This window comes from Acomys russatus, chromosome 3 (genome assembly GCF_903995435.1).
Source record: "Acomys russatus chromosome 3, mAcoRus1.1, whole genome shotgun sequence".
Lineage (NCBI taxonomy): Eukaryota > Metazoa > Chordata > Mammalia > Rodentia > Muridae > Acomys > Acomys russatus.
The window spans coordinates 25253916-25273933 of record NC_067139.1 but is presented as its reverse complement, the minus strand read 5'-3'; the positions used below and the strand labels follow the sequence as shown (position 1 = coordinate 25273933).

The 20018-nt window shown below is 47.1% G+C and overlaps 1 protein-coding gene across 2 annotated transcripts in view; it reads right to left on the bottom strand.

Moving 5' to 3' along the window:
• Nucleotides 1-18818, bottom strand: part of Hivep1 (HIVEP zinc finger 1) — a 125857-nt gene extending 107039 nt beyond the window's left edge. The window contains exons 1-2 of one of the 2 annotated variants that reach the window (XM_051170473.1): nt 18706-18818; nt 12592-12734 (exon numbers count right to left, since the gene is read on the bottom strand). In XM_051170473.1, the coding sequence (XP_051026430.1) occupies nt 12592-12631 (40 nt within the window). In that variant the 5' untranslated portion in view covers nt 12632-12734; nt 18706-18818. Of the gene's footprint in view, nt 1-12591; nt 12735-16020; nt 16130-18705 lie in introns of those variants that run through there. The other variant, XM_051170481.1, reaches the window with a different exon arrangement.
• Nucleotides 18819-20018: the final 1200 nt, after the last annotated feature.

The window sequence follows — 20018 nt, the reverse complement described above, 5'->3', positions numbered from 1 at the left end:
GGTTAGGTTAAGTGGCAATCTCATAAGCAAGTGAACTTGGAAGGCCAGAGGCTCTCCCTTTCTGAGGGTGAGGCCCTGTCTAGTATGAACAAGATTACCAAGGATTCACAGGAAGTTCTGGGAGGGGAGGCAGCCACTGTTGTACTGGATACACTCTCTGGGGTCCACCAGAGGCTCTACATGAACAGCAGACAATACAGCGCTATGCAGCGTAGGCAGCCCTCACCTACAGTGCTCCCGTGGGCACATGCAGAGATGCCACAGCATCTGGCTAGAAGTAAAAACCAAGGCAGGTAAATGTCAGAACCACAGGTAAGTCAACAGTGCTCAGGGCCTTCGTGGAGCCATCTGGAACAGTAAAAGCTTCATGAACCAATCTTTGGCCAAACACAAAATACAGTGTAACCCCTCAGAACCTTGACTTTTAGAGCAGAAAAAAAAGAAAGAAAATAAAACTTAAATACCGGACACAGGGCTAGTGAGATGGCTCAGTGGGATAAAGCCCTTGCCTCACAAGTGTGCAGACCTGACTTCCAGTCCCAAGGACACCCTAAAGCCAACAACAGCAACAGCTCACGTTGGTAATCCCAGTGCTCCCCGGGTAACATGGGAGACAGAGACGGGAGTTCCTGGAATCCCACCACCAAGCTATCATGATGAAAGCCATACAGCTGCAAACTGCAAAAGAGACCCTGCCTCAAACAAGGCGGAACACTAACACTGTCCTCTGACCCACACACAGGTCCCAGAGCATGCATGTATGCCTGCACACACACTCACAAGTGATCAGCAGTTCTACTGCATGGGGACACACAAGCTGCTTTCTCATTACTCTCTAACAATAAGAGCAGAAGTCATTTACAGAGCGCTTAGATTGTGCTACGTACTGCAAGCCATCTAGAGACAAATAAGAAACAGGAGGCCAAGTGCGGGTACATCACTTCCTCTCCTGGGCTTGAGCATCTGAAGAGGCTCCCTCGATGGGTGTGGTGGCACACGCCTTTAATCCCAGCACTCAGGAGGGAGAGACAGGTGGATCTCTGTGAGTTCAAGACCAGCCTAGTCTACAAAGGGAGTCCAGGACAGCCAAGGCTACCCTGTCTTGACAAAAGGAAGGAAGGAAAGAAGGAAGGAAGGAAGGAAAAGAGTCTTCCTCAGTTCCAAGTGACAACTGATGAGTGATGAGGGAAAATGGGGGGCTGTGGAAGGAAGGAGGTAAAAAAGGTCACAAAAGGGTATGAATGGAGAGCGTGCAGAGAGCCCTCACGGGAGGAAGACCTGCTCTGGAAGAAACATGAGCCACAGAAAAGTACCAAGAATGGCCACTATGAAGACACGCATACTATTAGTATTCTATTCCTTCTGTTAAGATGTTCTTAAAATCAGGCTGCAGAAAGCAGTCCTTGCACCCTGTGCAGAGGACACAGGTCAGACACCGAGGACCAGGTCAGCACAGAGGGAGAAAGGAGATTGGAGCAAAGCGTCTGTACATTACCAGAGTTCGGTTTGCACTGCTCCCAGATGGTGACCCATGAAGACGCTCTAGAATAGTCACTAAGACCATAAAAGCAGAAATCAAGACAAGTAGCAACAGACAAGGGTGAGGACAAAGGAATAAATGTGCAGCGTAAACAGAAATGACACAGGAAAACGGCAGGGACAAATGCAACAAGTCACGAACATGAGGCTGAGGAGCCACCACTGGGCTGTGTGACAAAGCAGCTGCAGAAAAACGGCTGTCTCCTGAGGACTACACTGCAACTCTAGAAGCAAAAGGCTGAAGAATAAATACACCAAACAGTAACCCAAAGAATGAGCTGCAGTAATAGCAGGAAAAGTGGAGGTTAAAGGGCACGAGACCTGTGGATTTGAGACTGCTGAGAGCAACGATGGCCACCCTGGGCAAGCCCACGTGACCACTGGCTCCTGAATGCACAAGCAGGCTGTGTATAAGGAAACACCACTTCCCAACCAAAGGTAATACAACCCTAGTGCGCTGATTATATTAGGAAGACAATTTCTATTATGATTTCCTTTGTCTTGTTTTCAGAGGCCATGGAAGAGCAGGAAAGAGGGCGGCAGTTATCTAGACTAGAGCTGGGGATGAGATCCAACTGCCAATGGCTGAAGGGGGGGGATGGTATGCATACATATGATGTAAAACTAGATTGTGCGAAAGACTGCCCACTGTATACACTTACTAGGTTAACTGAATTGGGCACTTAGACTGGATTTTCCTGACTATATATTACACTTTACCAAAACTCAAATAATACACACGCCGTAGTGGTGCGGCAGAGGCAGTGGCTTCATTGCCTGGGGACCGGAAGAGGTAACTAGTGTGTGAAATAGCTTATCATCAAATCCACAGTTAGTACAAAAATCAAGCTCCTCCAAGATGTCGCATCAACACTGGATGTGGAACTCATTGCACATCAGACGCTACCCTCTCTAAGCACGGAAGATCAAGTGGACACATGAGCATCAGAAAGTGACACACGGCATCCAAGCTTTTCTATGCCATCACACATGCCCTCGCGTGTCAGCTGAATATCTGCTACACTGTCAGACACTCACACACGGGACTTTCATATTTGCGTACCACAGTCTGTATGTCCTGAGCTATAAAAATTTCCCAAAACACAGGGCAGAGTTAGTAAAAGCCACATCGTGCGGGCACATCACAGCGGGGCCACAGAGGTCCACACAGAGCCTCCAAGAGACAGAAGTGAATGTGGCTGTTTGCTGCCACCATTCTTGAGGGTGGGCTCTCGCTGTCAGAGAAGGAAATGCAAAGTTAGGGCTTCCTGGTTGGCACTCAGGTTTTGAGCCGTGCGGCTAACCCTGGCTCTGTTTAGAAGCAGGTACTTCAGCTTAGTCAGCCACAGAGAGCTAATCATCCCAGCCGCCACCCAATGAAAATGGCCCTAGACTGAGCACGGGCCAGCAGACACAAAGATGTTTTAATGAAACACTCATTTCAGAAACAGAGTCTAGATTTAGCCGGTAGTTTTCTGACCCCCTGATCCAAAATGACAAGTACTCAGGAGTGATCCCGAGATCTGCTTTCCATGCGCTCAACCTTGGCCATTTCATTCTTTGTTCACAAACAGGAGACCAAAGGAATACACTTCTGCTGCCTGGTTCATATGAGGGGCGTTTTTCTAATGTTTTTACAAGATTGCCTCATTCTTTTAATCATCCATCTTCTTCCATGGATAGCAAGAAACCACACTGGAGCTATGGGGAAGTTGGGAGTCTTTGTTTTTGTTTTAACTTCACAGTGTACGACTACACCTGGCCTTTAGTTTCTTTTAAAAATTCAAATACACCTACCATAGTAGCATAAAAATATTAACAGTAATTTTATCATTACCCAAAAATAGAAACTACACACATCAAATCTAAGAAGTTTTTACCCTTCAGGTCCTTGAAATTCAACTTCATTAAGAAAGTCACTCTAACTAAACAAATCAACACACTCCCGGAACCTCATTCCGCTCCCCCTGCCCATTCGTTCTCCTATCAAAGCCTAAGCAAATTATTTTCTCTGCCAGTCTGTCTTTCCTATCTTTAAAAGTCTGTCTCAACCCTGTTTCCTCAGTCAAGTTCCCACCAGGAAAAAGCGTCAAGCGGACTCCTCTGAGCAGAGCGATGCCACACTGCTCCAGCACCGACATCGCTTCCGGCTTTGCCACTGGAGGCCCTACTACATGTGCCATATTCAATTGCAGCTGCATGTGTGTGCTCTACTCCTACACCTTTGCCAGGACTTAGGAGACAAGCTATACTGAAAACAAAGGAGGCAAGAACTAGCTTTTATTTCACTTAACAAGAAGTAAAACAGAAAATCAATAAAATGCCCGACTCTGGTCTCTACAACAGTACTTCAGGCCCCCTTTCCCTCATGTGCTATATGAGGGACCCTGACAATTAACAGTCTGCTTGCCCTGGTTTCTACAATGCGCAGCATGCAAGGAAAAGCTCAGAGTGGCAGTTAACATCTTGCTTAACTATTTAATAGGTTCCCATCTGAAATGCAAGTTATTATGCTGAAGCCTTCACTTAAAGGTCGCCCTCCTTACTTTTAGGCAAGCCATCTCTACTTCCAGCCACACATAATTCAGCAATCCACATACGCAAATGTCTTTACTGATTGGCTGCTCTGAGGAGGAACTTGGAAATTCCTGGGATTGTTTATGATGGCAAATTCAACTTGGAGTCATATATGCAAACAACTCTGAGGTGGATTCTCTGCAAACAAAGACTTAAAAGGAGAAAAGTTGTGTAATCCTATAACCCCAACCGCCCTGCCATTTCTCTGTGTGCTACTAGTAACAAGCTCCACTCCGTGGCTGGATTCACAAACTTGCCCATCAGGAGGAGCTGCCTCTATCAACATCAGCCAGTGAGAGCATGACTGTGCATGTTAGAACCCAAGGAGGTGGCTATGGAGATCGAAGCTGTGACACTTTGGGCAAATGACAACTCCATCCCTCACTTCCTTCAGGTATAAAATGTTGTAATAATATACCGATTTCATGTATTTGAAACAAGTACACATTAAAAAAAAAAAAAACTTGGCATACAGCTCTGGACACAGACCTACAGAAAGGGTAGCTACACTGGACACCAGAACACCATCTGAACAGCCTCTTCCTTGCCACCAGCCTGACAGCTGTAACTATGGGAAACCATGTACTTTAAAAACAACTGGAGCCAAGGCACCTGGTTTGTCTTGGCTACTCAAGGATCATCATCTGAGTCCACAGTTTGAGGCCACCATGGGCAGCCTGGCAGCATCACATCCGAACACAAAAATAAATCAAAATACTGGAAAATCATCTGCAAGAGGCACAAAGTGGATTCATTCATCAATTTCTCTGTTCATCTGTAGAAAAAGGCTGAATAAACCAAACATAAGCCCGGATCCTTCCCATTCTAACTTGTGCTATCTGAGGAACTATTGAGAGTAGAAAACTACCTTCCAGGTTCCAGGGTATGGGCTCAGCCCATTTATTTTTCATTTATTCCTGTAATACAACATATTGCCCTAACTGTATATCTAGCCTACTTGTATTTAAATATTGTAGGTATTAGGCACGTAGTATGTGCTGATCTTATGTTTTCTTCATGAAAAATCTCAAAGTTGTAAGACAAAACGTGGAAGCACACTTCCAAGCAGCACACCCATTAAATTTACACTCACCGTTTAGCACCGGGCAGACCCAATAGTTAGACACATCAAGCCTACCATGGTTCGCTCATACCTAAGGACTCCGAAGTTAATGATATTGTAACTTGGATTGTATCCAGCCATACTGTGAAGACTTTCTACCTCTGAATACCTCTGAACAACCACACAGGATAGTACTCTCCAGAATGAACTACATCACAGAACCAACTCAAAACACGCCGACATTTTTACACTGAGAAGGGTAAATATTAGTGTAACGTGATGATGGGCTGGGTGTTTCATGCCTTTAATCCCAACACTCGGGAGGAAGATGCGGAAGGGTCTTTGTGAGTGTGAAACCCACTGGCTCTTCATGCTAATTCTGGGTGAGTCAGGGCTATGTACCAAGACTATGTCTCAACGATGACAGTGGTGATGGGGATGGGGATGGTGATGGCGATGGCGATGGCGATGGCGACGGCGATGGTGCTGATGCAGTAATCCTATACAACTGAGTGAGTGTGAGTTTAGAAAGTAACAGCCAAGAGGCCTTCTGAAGAACTGAGCATTCTTGTGAAATGATCCTTCATGGACACAGGCTATCATGCCCAGTGAACAATGTCCAGCTCTAATGAGGTGATGTACTGCACCTGGTATATTAACACTATTCAGAAGAGTCCCCTTATTAACAGGCAGCACAACACCGCTCAATATTTTAAATACAAATTGAAAAGTAAGGCACTCCATCTAACCATAAAATACTTTCCCTGAACACAAGAACAAAAGTAGGCCAGACTGGCGCAAAGCAGTACGTTCTAACTGTGGGGCTTACCTCTGGTTGTATATGAGGTAAGTTTTTCATCACGTTACTCACTCTTCTCTTCTACAGTGAGATAAAACAATACCTCAGCAGAACACACTTTGTGCAAAGATACTCTAAAACGAAGGCACTACTACAGTTAATTATATTATTACATTTTATACTTTCAAATAGAAAAAAATGGCTAATGTTGATAAGCATTCAGAAAGCACCAAATGTACTCTAAACATGAGCTGAAAAATAATTACCTTCAAAACAAACTGGGAGTTTTGTCTGTATATTAAGTCTATTCCTGTATTATCCTAGTCAGATAATGCCAGCTATTTATAGGACTGCTCCTAAAAGCACCAGTGGTTTTCTCACCTATATCATGCAAAACTGGTTTTTAAATTCTTACTTACTTCCTTTCTTACTTCATCACATACAGGAGAATATTTTAAATAAGCCACAGGGTTGTTTTCTCTACCCCATTCCTGGTCTCTCGGGTCATTCGCTGTCAGCTGGAATGGCTGACCTAACATTCAAACATGAAAAGCACTATGTAAACAGAATTCCCCGTGACAGTCATTAGAATTAGACAAGTTAAATTAACAAGGCGGGCTTGCATTCATAGTAGAGCTTTTATAAAAACCACCACTGGAGCAGGCTCATGAAGTGACAAGTGAAAGGATTCTCCTTAGTCAGATAACCCTGAAAAGCAGGTTAGGTCTCTTCCTACACTGGAGTGGAGCAGAGGACAGAGGTGGCAGCCATCTCCACACCTAAGAACAGCACTCAAGTGATGAGTCACACTGAAATATTTTATAATACCTCAGTATAATAAAATCGGAGGAAAAAATCAGAGACATTTCAGTTTTCTGAATACTAGATGAAGACTAATGCTGTTTAACCACTTCTAACATGAAAAAAACAAGGCAAGGACTGAGTGAGTTCAGGTGGAAAACTGGCAGTGGTGGCAGTAAACATGGACGTTCCTTCCCAGGTGTCTTTCTGCATTGGCCTCCCTCTTCTAGAACCTCGGTCTCCAGCAGTCAGGACAAGGACAAGTCATGAGCACAGACAAGTGGCCTGTGTCGCACCAAGTACAATCCGGAAAGAGTTCTCTGTGGGCACTCCTGTCCTCCACTTGTGAAACACATGCAATCCAAAGGTTTGACGTAAGCCACTTCTGGGAGGTGACTGCCCTGCACAAGGCATGTGACAAACGCTGCTGTAGCCTATAGTCTAGCCTTCATCCACTATCTGCACTTTACAGACATGGAAAACAATTTGCTCACAACCACACAGCTCAGGTCATAGCAAGAAGTCCTAATAATCTGTGCCTTTACCACTAAAGTACAGAGCACAGCCATATCCAAAGAAACTTCCTTCTCCAGTGTACAGGCACTAACACAGACAGAGCCACTAATGGACAAAGTGCAGAGAGTGAAAGACCTTCAACACTCAATCCTTAACGGATAACTCCCATGAAACCCCTTCCTTCAGGGCTCAGGGACATAGTTAGAAGAAGAGGCAGAGACTATAAGAGCTGGTGGGGATAGAAGACACCAAGGAAAGCACTGTCTTCTAGACACAACAGAACTGACACACACATGAAGTCACAGAAACTATGGAAGCATGCATCAGGTTTGCACAGGCCGAAGCCAGATGGGGTCCTGGTGCTGAGAGAGGAAGTGGACACAAGTGCTAATCCCTCACCCATAAGTTCTGGCCAATGGAGCCTCACTGGGTATACAAACCACACTTAAGAGCAGACCTGTAGGCCCAGCAGTGGACAGGCAGCACAAAACAAACTCCGTGGGAATGTAATAGGTTGTCTTTCCTTTTTGTCTCACAATGCTTTGTCTGGGCATGTTTTTCCTTACTGTCTTTTTACTTCCTACTATAATTTCTGATTTTGTTTTTATGGGTTTTGTATTTCTGTAGGTACACGTGTTTCTCCTGCTTTTTTCTTTGGTTTTCCTTTTCTGTTTGTCTGTTTTGTTTTATTCTGGTTTGTTCATTTGCCTATTTGTTTTCTACAGAGAGAAAGACGGTGTAGAGTTGGATGAGTGGGGTGGTAAGGAGAAGCTGGGAGGGGAGGAGGGAGGGCAGTGTAGTGTAAGTGTGCGGAGGACATAACCCTCCCAAGGCAGCCTAGGGCGACGTTTCACACCCTACAGAAGCGCACACAATCACTCAGTTTTGGACCTTATGGAATTAATGAGATGATCAAGTACCAAAGCACGCAATCCCTACCTAAAGTTCAAACGCATACATTTCTCCAGTACCAATTATCTTCTCACTTCCAAACAGTCCTGTGCTGGGCACAGAAGAACAGTCTCACCTGTTCTACACAAGCCAGAGATGGGAGCTGTAAAGAACAGTAAGGGCAAAATGCCGTGAGCCCAAGAGGACACAGCCATGCATGCAAAGAGGACCCGAGTATGTCTGTGCAGACCAGGGACTCCGACAAAGAGGAAGAAGAGAAGGAAAAACAAAACTTCAAACTATAGGTAAGATTTTGGCCAAGACACTCCACAGCGGGAGGGGAGGGGGGGGTAAAAATGGAGAAGGGTAAGAGGCACCATCAATGAGGAAGGAAAGCACAAAGGTGGTAAATGTTTGAGCTGGTTCCGAATGGCTAATGGCCATCAGCGACACACAAAAATCCAAGCCTAGCTGTGCAAAGGCTCCTGGGCAAGCTCAGGACACTGTTCCTTATCCTGTAATGTGGGGACACTCATAGACTCTCACATGTCCAGATGGCCATGATCTGATAAGACCCAAATGCCGCCAGGCATAGTTTAATAAAGTTAATTCACAGAGCATGAAAAGGGGTCCGTCTCATTTTTGAGGTGTTCGTAGTAAAATGCATGCAACCAAAAAAAGTGAGAATTAGCCACACAGGCTAACCTCTCCTATTTTGCATCTTGACTTCCAGTCTTTAAAAAAGCAAGGCTTTGAAACCTTAGACCAGCCATGTATAGCAGCCTCCTGCAGGCTTCAAACCTACTCTCTGCCTTTGCCAAATCAAGTCTTCCCAGATTTGTCTATCAAAGTGTCTCTGAGAGGAGAAAGTGCAAAGGCCATCCCTTTGGGAAGCACAGACCACACATGCCTAATAGTGTGCAAGTGTGCTTTCAATACAGTCTGGTACTTACAATACTCATTTGTGTGTACACAGAAACATATACAGACAGACAAACACACACGTATACACACATGTATTTATCTGTATTTTTTCCAAAATAAAACCACCCTTCTAGGCAGTGTTATCCTGCCCATCTGCAGAGTCAAGAGTATATAGCAACCCAGATCAAGGACTATATGTTTAAATATTAAGCTTGGCATGGAAGAATTAATAAATATAACTTGAGATTTTTCAACAGAGATCAACCCTTTAATACTGATGTCAATTACTAAGGATAAGACAAATGCTTCAGAGACTGTTTTCTGAGGAAACCTGCAGAGGGCTGGCCTACAGTGCCAACAAGGCCAGCGCAGACTAGCCTGCATCGGACTCCTGGTCTAGCTGTTTTCCTTTCTCTCGATTTCTTACCTACCACAAGAGATGCCTTTGGCAAGTAAACCAAAGGCCCATGGGGAAAGCAAAATATGGCCCGACAAGTTATCAAGGAGAGAGAAAGAACTTGCCCAAAAAGTAACTTTGCTCACGTCTTTCACCAGCTTTTTTCCAACACCAAACTCTCCCCTCTCCTCTCCTCCCCCTCTCTCTCTCTCTCTCTCTCTCTCTCTCTCTCTCTCTCTCACTCACACACACACACACACACACACACCCCTACAGAAGAAAGCTATGAAAACTCCAGTCTCCTCCCACCTTTCCCAACTCAGCCTTTCCTAGCAGAACTGCAAGCTTCACCCTCATGCAGGCCCTACTCAGTGAGGAAAAGGGCTCAGACTCCGTCCTGCAGGAAGGAGGCCCTGCAGAAGGCCCTCCTTCTCCAACAACATCCCAAATCAGCAACCTTCTACTGTGATGGGCCAGGACCCAGTGTATGTCAAGCCCTCTTCAAAAAGTGAAATATAACCTAATTTTAGAAAAGATACAAGTTTCTTCTTTTCGTTGACTCTGTTTGACCAGTACAGATATTTTGAGGTCTCTGAGCAAATGAACACCTTCAAATCGATCATCCACAGATGCTCCTGGACACAGAACAGAACTGTAAACTTACCCAAACTGAAAACAGCCCACATTAAAAATATGTTTAACAGACAAAAAACAAAAGAAAAAGACATAAAGCGGGAAGTGTTGTTAGAAGGAGGGAGGGCTGGCAGGGCGGAGGGGACTAAGACAAGTGGGAGCTATGTGATCAGACTGCACTATAAAGTGAAACCATCCAGGAACAATTTAACTTAAGAATGAGTTTAAATGGTAGAGGTAGAGCTCAGTGGTAAAGGAAGGAAGAAAGCAGGCAAGCAGGCTTGGTATTAAGACAGAACTCCCAACAACGTCTGCAGGACTCATAACCGTACTTCTGCCGTGTGGCACTATGCACAATGTCAAACAGCATTCTCAGCACCAAAAAATATCATCTCAAAGCCTCGGTGAGCTGAAAGCCTTACGATGCTCTGTATCCTGCAGGGTCAAACATTCAGCTGAGACTTGATTCTTTTGCGTAAAACTAAACAAGCATATCAAATTTAGCGTGCAAATGTTTTATCATTAATAAATAGCAAAAACTAATGAATAATTACTTTTTAAAGCTTTTACGATTTGGGTCTAGAGAGAGAGCTCAATAGCTGAGTGAACTTGCTAATCTTACAGAGGATCACAGTTCAGGTGCCAGTCCCCCACACACTGGACAGCACACAGTTGCCTGTAACTCCCAGGCTCTGACACCCTCTTCTGGCCTCTGAGGTAACTGCACACATATGTGCATATACCAACATACAAAGTACCTTTTCAATTATGACTTGCTGTTAATAAATGCTTGCTTTATATCCCTTTTTTATACTTTCTATTCTTACATAACCAAGAGCCTTTAAAACTTTCTTCAGTGAAAAGAGGTTCTGAGTAGAAAAGGCCCTTGCCTAGGACTCAATACCTGCTCATGCTTGCAGTCTAGGAGCAACAGGCTAAGCCACACAGACCACGGAAGATGTGTGGAGGGATGAGCACTCTGTATTTGTATAACAGAACCACCAACCACGCATTTCCCTGTATGTAGCTGCAATAGGAAGAGATGTCTATTTCACACAGGATTTTGCTTTGCTTAAGGTGATCTGATGCAGCAGAGCTTTGCTTGACACAACTACACCGTTACATACACATCCGCATCTTTGCGTGTGTGTGAACACTTGTCTGCATTGCTACAGCTCATGTGTGGACATCAGGATAACTTTAGGTGTCAGTTCTCACCTTCTACCTTGTCTAAAACAGCGTCTCTTGGTGTCCGGGTGCACCAGGCTGTGTGGCCCACAGCTTCTCCGCCTTCTCCTGTTTCTGCCTCCCCTTCTGTCAGACTGAGATTACAAGACCTGTACTACCGCCTCCACATGGCGTCTGGATAGTGGAACTCAGGTCCTCCTAATAGCATAGCAGGCATTTGACCAACTGAGGCATCACACACGTCCAATACTGCTAAATCCTTATATACTGGAGTCCAGCGGAAATGATAACTGCTACTCAGTGAATGAAACGCATCAAAACAATAAAAATCATTTGACAGATAGGGTAAAAGGTGCTTACTTCCCGATATTAAATATCTTTACCTTTAAGGGAAAACATTTACCTTAGAGTGTTAGTCTCAAGGGTGTCTTGTACATATCCTGCACGCTTTGCTTGGTTTTGTTTGGTGCTGGGATACAACCCCGGGCCTCAAGCATGTTAAGCCCATTTTCTAGCCCCAAATTAGAGCTCCAGCTTTATGTATAAATTTTGACAAGATGCTTTTTTGTTGAACATAAGTCAGTTTCTTCTGACTTTTGCAAATAACCTACTATGTGACTGTCAGTTCCAACTCTCCCCACTTCTCCAGCCTGATGGAGCTCACAGAAGAAACTCTCCCACAGCTACAGAGTGCAGTGGGAGAGCTCACTGATCCTGCTCCTGCACCTGCTCAGCATGCTTGAAACTCAAGGTACAATCACCATAGACACAGAAAAGACAGAGGAGGAGACTTTTGTTCTTGCTTGACCATGAAATCACAGTGATTCAATTATTCGACAACACCAACCATCCATTCCAGATTCCATAATTCCTGTTGAATGGTAAATCATGGGGCCGTGGTGGCACACCCTTTAATCCCTGAACTGGGGAGGCAGAGGCAGGAGGATATTTGTGAGTTCAAGGCCAGCCTGGTCTACAGAGCAAGTTGCAGTACAGCCAAGGCTCCACAGAGAAACCCTGTCTTGGGAAAAAATGATAAATCTCAGCCTTTAACAGGTCATCAGAGAAGATCTATAATCGTATGAAATTAATTCATAGAGCAGGTAAGGGACAGTCACTATATAAGAGAAAGAGGAATAAAGAAAAATGGAGCTATCCATGAAGCAGTCGGTGTCTAAGAAACCCACAGCCATTGCTAGTACCAGCCAAGCCCTTGATGGTGCGGTCACTAGAAGCCTTTCTTCACTGCTCACAGAGCCTTACCTCTGAGATTTCTGGGATGAATCTGCTTCGTTCGAGGCATTTTCTTAGATTTAAGAGCTCCTTTTTCTTCTTAGAAATTGTTGGAAGAGGAGGTTACAAAAGGCTGGCTCCATGTACTCGTCAGACATCAGTTAATCCACATGCTGGAAAGAAAAAGATAAAAGCACTAAATCTAGCTACCTTCAAAAGAAAAGGACACTTCAAAAGTTAGAGCACAGAGCAGTGCTGACCGAAACTCAATAGAAGGCAGCCTCTGCAAACATCGCTTGCTTTTAACTAGGCATAAGACTTAACCCTCTCTGGCCCTCATGCTGAGAAAACAGGTGAAAGAAGTCACTAGACATTGGTTAGATAAGAGTGAAAATATTCACTTTAGAATAGCATTACTGGGTGTCATTAAAGTTAATGTCAAGTAACAAAGAGTCATGTTGGACACAGTCCATACGCCTATTCATAATGGAAGGCCAATGTTCTGGTCATGCCATTTTAGTTGACTCGGTTAATACGCAGTTGCTATGGTGGCTGTTCCCCAGTGATGGCACGCCTCCCTTCCAGGCGCATGGCAGGACTGCACACGCCTTTGATCAGCAGCTGCATATTGACCTTGGAGTAGACCACAGAAATGCCTCACATCCATGCTGGCACACAGAGTTATCAAAGCAAGATCTTCCAGAGCATTCTGTCCCCTCTGGCACAGGCCAGGCACTGTTCCAGACAGTGTATGTGACTAAAGAGTTGCACTGCCAGTAATACAATATGACCATGCTGCCTAAACAAAAAGCAGCCCTTTGTCTGCTTTAAGTCTCTGAGGCCTGGGAATTACTTGTTACTGCAGCATACTCTAGTTTGTCCTGACTGCCTTTTCAAAAGCAATCTAAAATGCATCATGTCAAGATGTAATTATCCATCAGGCATGTCCAACCTACAGACCAAGGGCAGTAGCCACGTTTGACTCAGGATCTCTAAGAATGCCACCCAACACAAAATAGGAAACTTATTTTAAAAATTACGAGATTTCTTTCATGATTTATTTTTTGTAACCCTGTTGCAAGGTTCTTGAGCCATGAAAAAGCTGAACTCATCTGCCTAAATCGGCAACCTGTCTTGTCTCTTCCATTAGATTCTTCTCAATAATCAGTTAAAAGTTTACCTTTAATTTCCTGCAACAATACTGATAAGCAAAGCCCAGTAAGTTGGCACTAGAGGTGAAAGGAAGTTTAATCACTAAACAAACACAATGGACTAAGGATGCTTTGTTTAAAACCTCTCATCATATCGATTACTGAACCCTTAGTGGGGACCTGTTTTACTGTAGCTTTCCGCTTATCATCTAATGTAATCCGAAAAACTGAGACAACAGCTCCAATTCATCCATTTTACGGGGGGGGGGGGGGGGTGCCACCAAGTTTTGAAAGCGAGAACAACTGAGACAACAGTTCTAATTCACCCACTTTAAGGGGGGCGGGTCAAGTTTTGGGAGAGATTTTGAAACTTGCCTCAGATCAATAAGTTCGGAATGTGGCCCCACATGACTCCATACCCATTTCCTCAGAGAAGGTTAACGCCTAGCTACCCTAGTCAACCCCCTTCCCAAAGGGAAGAATGACACAGCAAATCAAGCACGAGGCCAGGTTCAAGGCCAGGCTTTACCCCATACTGTGTCGCCCCCTTCAAGGCACTTATCCTCTCGGAAAAGAAGATCGGATTTCCCAAGCAGTAAACCCGGGAAACATTACCCACCTCGGACAGACTGTCAGAGGGACTAAGCTAAACAATGTAGAAGCCTGCCACACGAAAACGCTGAAATATTAATTCTCGGGAAGAACGCCTCTAAAAGAAAGAATGTGTATCCCACCATAAGGCTTTAAAAATGTATGCTTTCACTTTAGCTAAAGCACGAGGAAAAGGTGGCTACAATTAACGTGCTTGCGGCTGTATTCCTAACACAGCTATTAGTCGGCATAGCACAAACTATTCAAAATCCAACGCAAGGGGAATAATGTGAAACAGGACAGTCAACGGCGGATGATGTCTCTTGCAGCACCAGTTAATGACCCACAAAAGATAAGGTTCCTCAACTCCCTTTACCACAGAGGCATCAGCTATCACATTCAAGGTTTTGGCTGCACAGAGACTTTAAAGACAGAGCTATGGATGCGCTGTTCCTTATTAAAACTAAAGCCTTTAAGCGGTCACAATATTACGAAGTTTTTAAAGCGAGAACTCTGATTGTAGGCCGATCACGTGACCCCTCACCCCACCCCACCCCCCAAAAACAGCTCCCGAACATAAATCCAAAATATACAAATTCCCAACCTGTAACAGCTTTTGGGCGACCCCGTTTTGCAGCCTCCACCCCCTGTCCCTAGCTGTCCAGCCCACGTTTAAACCCGCGGTGGAGAAGTGGTTATTTTCAAAGACGACAGCACGGTAGAGACTAGGACCAGTAATCACCCATTCTTTCTCGGGGAAAGAAATGCATACTACAAGGTGCAAAAACAGGGCACGATCAAAAAGCGTAAAGACAGCCGCAAGGAGAAAAAACATGAATGAATGTGGAGGGCGGAGCCTGGGAAAACCCCTCTGCAACGCTGCACTGAACAAAGCGCTTCGCATGCCAGAAGGAGGGGGGAATGGAAGTGCCAGCTCCGGAAGGAGCCTAGAGTGGATGCGGAGAGCAGGAGGAGGAGGACAGAGCTGGCGAGCGCGGCAGCCTAGAGACTCCTCCTCGCGCCAGCCTCGCCACCGCCCCCTCCCCTCTCTAGCCGCAACTCCTGCCTGAGCCCGACCCCGCGGCGAGCCCCAGCCGCCCCGCGTCCCTGCCCACCGGTCCTGACCCACCGGCGGCGGGCGCGCGCTCTACCCCGAGAGAAACTACCCAGGTGGCCGGAGTAAACAGGCACTCCGGGCAAAGAACGAAAGGGAAAGCGAGCCACAAAGCCGGGAGGTGCGGAAGCCGCGGCCTGGTCTCCCGCAGCCCCGCCGAGCCCTCCTGCGAGAAACTGCGGCTGCGACCGGGAAGCCGGCCCTCTGTACCTGCTGGAATCACAGGACCGCAGCTCCCGCCGCCCTTGCCGCCAGGACCCGCCGAAGTGGCAAGCGGCTCCCGCACGCAGCATCCCCTCCGCAAGGTCGGCGCCGGCACACGCGCACACACTCACACGCACACCCGCGCGCCCGCCCGCCAGGGGGAGGTGGTCCCGGCCCCCGCCCCCCGCTCTCCCGGGTGCAGCGCCCCCACCGCCGCGCCCGGCCCGCACCCCGCCCGCACCCGTCGGGAACTGCGCTGCACTTGACAACCGGGACACAGGCAGAACCTCCTCCCGCGGCTCCATCCCCGCCGCGCCCGGTCCAGCTAGCGAGGGGCACTGAGCCGCGAGCAGGGCGCGGAAGGGATCGAGTGGGACACAGCGAGAGAGGGGCCTTTACCTCTCCCGGGTGTCCGTGAGGACGGCTGGCAGCGCGAGGGCCGCCAGGGCGAAGGTCGGCGGCTTCCCCCGCGCGTGGGCGGGGCGGCAGGGGATCCCCGGGGGCGGCGGGGCGGGGGCTGCGGCGGGAGGGCGGGCTTGCGCGAAGCCGGCCCCGGGCCCCTTGCCGCCCCGCCCGCCCGCCCGCCCGCCCGCCGCCGCAGGCCCCGCCGCGGGGACCCAGGACGCTGGAGGAGGCACGGCTTGTGAGGCGGGACGGGGCGGGGCGGCTGGGGGAGGCGGGGCTCCGCGGCCTGGGGAAGCCCGGCCCGGCCTCAGTCGGGGGCGGTTGGCCCGGGAGGAGGGGCGGGGCCGGGCGGGGCCCGATTCTCTTTACCGTCTTTTGACTTTCTAGAGCAGGATGTGGGCCGGCCGGGTGACGTCATGGTGTCTCCCAGCCCCGCCCCTGGCCCTGGTGGGGAGGGGGGTAGGAGGAGGAGGAGGAGGGCCCCGGGTGGGAGGGGGGGACCCCAAGGGGGTTTCCTCAGCTCCGAGTTGACGGAAGGGGAAATCATTGTGAAACTTGAAACTCATTAACTTTGAAAAATAACTTTAAAATAAAGAGAGAAAGGTGGTGGGGGTGTTGGTTTGGAGGGTCAGAGGGGACGTGTTATTTATTAAGCCCTGAACTGAAACCACTTTTTTGGTGGCGGATGTTCTATTAAAAGACCGAGGAAAGCCAAGGTTATTCCGGAGAGAGACGGTGCTTCCCAGAGCTAAAGCAGCAGCAGCAACAGCAGCAGCAAACGCAGTTAACCCCTCCTTGACTGCCTGACAGCTAGGGACTAACCCGCTAGGGAACTTTGGGAGTAGAGGAGGGGGTATGGGGCGGAGCCACCCAGCGGGCTTCTGGAACTCTGGGGGAGTGAAATGGGAAGACAGACTAATTTATTACAAACCAGAGTTTGACCCCGGCTGCTTTTAGAGAAGGGAACTAGAAACTTCTGGAACTATCAAGAGAGCTGAATCTGGGGAGTGAAGCAGGTTTTCAAGGTTAGATATAAAGAATGCTAGCTAGCAATTTGAACTTAAAAATTCTACACATGCGCTAAAAAAGCCGACAGAAGTGACTGACTTAACGGGTCACCTCAAAGTTGGAAAGAATAAGGTGTTTAAAAAAAAAAGACGCAAAGCAAAAATATTCTTTGCTAAACGACCATACGCCCACTAACAACTGACCATCTGTGCAAACTGTTTTGTTCCCTTAGGCTTTCAAAACGTTATCCAGGTCGTTCCTGCTAACGGTTGACCCCTAAAATCCCCTGAGAAAGTCTTACCTCTAGCTCACTGGAGCTAAGAAAAGCTCAAAGCCCCAGAATGGAAATGATTAAAAATGGAATACTCAGTAATGGCAAGCTTAGAGCCAAAAATAATGTTTTGCAAAGGGGAAAATATGCCTACCAAAAAATTAATTTGGTCATAGGAGCAAAGATCATGCAGCTAGAAAGCTCGGATGGTGGGTAACACGCTGTTAGCCCTACAATGAGATAGTGCCATTACTTTTTCATCAGAATAGCACCTATTTTATTAAATGAAATAGCCAGTGGGTCAGATTCACAAAACATGTAATATAGCGCCCCTCCCCCAGTTGGGCTGTTTGAATCAAAAGCTAAACTTGTAGACAGAGATGAACACAATGTGTTGGGATAAAGACACATTCTTCATATGTCGAGTTTTTGTTGCTTGGAACTGGAAAAAAATACTAAGTACCAGAGAGTGCATTTTTTGACTCAATAGTTACTGAACAAAACAGAAATATATCCAAGAACTCGGTATGTCTTTAGGATACAGCAATGGTATGAACGGTTAAACAAACTGCCTATCTGGTTTTGAATTGTCATTTCACGATGTTTTCTTAAGCAGCAAATCGGTAGAACCCTTTCCTAGTAAGTTTTCTGACATTTCTAAATGCGATTTCTTTCATTACCAGAATGCAGGGAAACGAAGCTATGTTGTATGTAAGGAGCTTGTTTCGGTTTGTTTTGTGACACGGTAAATAATAGATCCTCTGAATACAGCAAATAAATGGAATTGGATAAATGAACCTGATCGCCCTGTGAGTGGTAAACTTCAGCTTGAACTGTCAAAAATCCTGGAACAATAGGGATCCAGGTGCCCGGTGACGGTTCTAGACTAGCAAAGGCATAGAGGTTCCAAGGGGCCCCTTTCTATTTAGTGATCCATGTAAACCTCTATGTTGCGCCCCTTGGGAGAAGTAGGATCCTGTGGGGACTCTGACTGCATTTCTCCAACTGAGCAGCGAGGGGAGAGCACCAGTCCAACTCGTGGCCAAGCCCGCGCGTTCCCCAACCCCGGTTCCCATGCAGCCGCCCAGGCGCTGCCTAGTTCGGGCTCCCCCTTGGTGCGGCCCCGCGGCTCCAAGACTCAGGCCCTCCGCCCTGTGCGGCTAGCAGCGCCGCCGCCACGCCGGGATCCCGGAGGTTCCTCCCGCTGGCCCAGGGTCACGCTTGCCCGTCCCTCCCCTCCGCCCTGTGCGCTGGGCTTTCCCGTCCCCTCCCCCCATCCCCCCACTCCTGCGACCAGGCGACAAACCTTTCTTCGCACACATGCTGCCGCATCAACTGTCCCCTATACCCGGGCTCTTCCCAAGCCAAGCAGACAAAAGAACCGAGGGAAGAAAACTTACCGAACTACAAGGCAAAAGTCTGCTCCCAACCTTCCTGGGTTCAACTTTTCATTTTAAAAACAACAAAAGCAGAAACCAAAAGCCTCTTAGGTTGGAAGTGGGCGTGAGAGGAAACGCTGGGGGAGGCGCTTGGTTGCCTCGCTGCGCTGCCCCCCCCTCCACTTTTTTTTTTTTTTTTTTTTTGCTGGCTGCTACCCGGGGCTTTGATGTTATCTGCCGCACCGCCTACATGGGTTATACCTTGAGCTCAGCGCCTGGTGACAGTTGGATATTCTCTGTGGGTGCTGCTAGCAGCCAGCGCAGCAGGTGGCCAGAAGACCGGAATCCCCAGCTCTAACCCCTGCTGGGAAAGGACCTCTGCTGGTTCCCTTCCTCACCGGAGCTGAGGAAAGCTCTCCCAGCTCGATCTTGGAACTCTGCTGCTTGTTTTCTGTTAGAATCCGAGGAGGTCTCCCAGATTACATCCTTTTTCCTTCCACTCACAGCAACAAACTTGTAATAAGATTGTTTGGGTGTTTCTCCATGCTATGTTCAGTTTTCAGCTCTCAGCTTTGGAAGCAGATATTATTTTCTGAGATATCCCTGCAGCCTCGAAGAGTCAAGAATACAACTCTCAAGATGATAAACTATAGTAACACACTACTGGTTCCCCCGCAGGTCAAAATACTTCCACATCCTCCCCCTTATGTTATAGAAAGCTTGCAACTCTTGGCTTTATTTTATTTATCCAGACACTAGCTCACACACACACACACACACACACACACACACACACACACACACACACACACGTTTTCAGTCTCAGAAGCATTACTAAGGAAAGATGTTCTGAAAGTAAAAACCAAAACAGGTTAGTATTAAAGGAGGGGCAGTGTCTCCCATTCATGCCTCCTGGCACATGCCCTCTATGACAACACCGTGCTATGTTCAGGCCTTGCCCTCTGGGAGTTTACAAATTAATGGCGACAGCACAAACACATGGAAAAATACCTGGAGGGAGAAAAAATAGAAACTACAGCTTAGAAACAGAGCCAATTAAAGTCACACCGAGTTATTTATATGACTACTAAGAGATCTTTAGGTGGAGGGTTATGTCTACCCAAAAAAAGTTCCAGCAGAGGGTGAGCACTTGGTAGAGTTTTTAGGGAGAGTTCAGGATCTGCTGGTAAGATAAGCACGTACCCAAGCTCAGTGAAGCAACTGCAGAGCTAGCAGGGGAAAACTATGAGATGCTGTTTCCTTCCTGCAGTAGAAAATCTCATCACATGGGAAATGACTGAGACCCAAACTAGGACACTATTGAAAGTGGGACA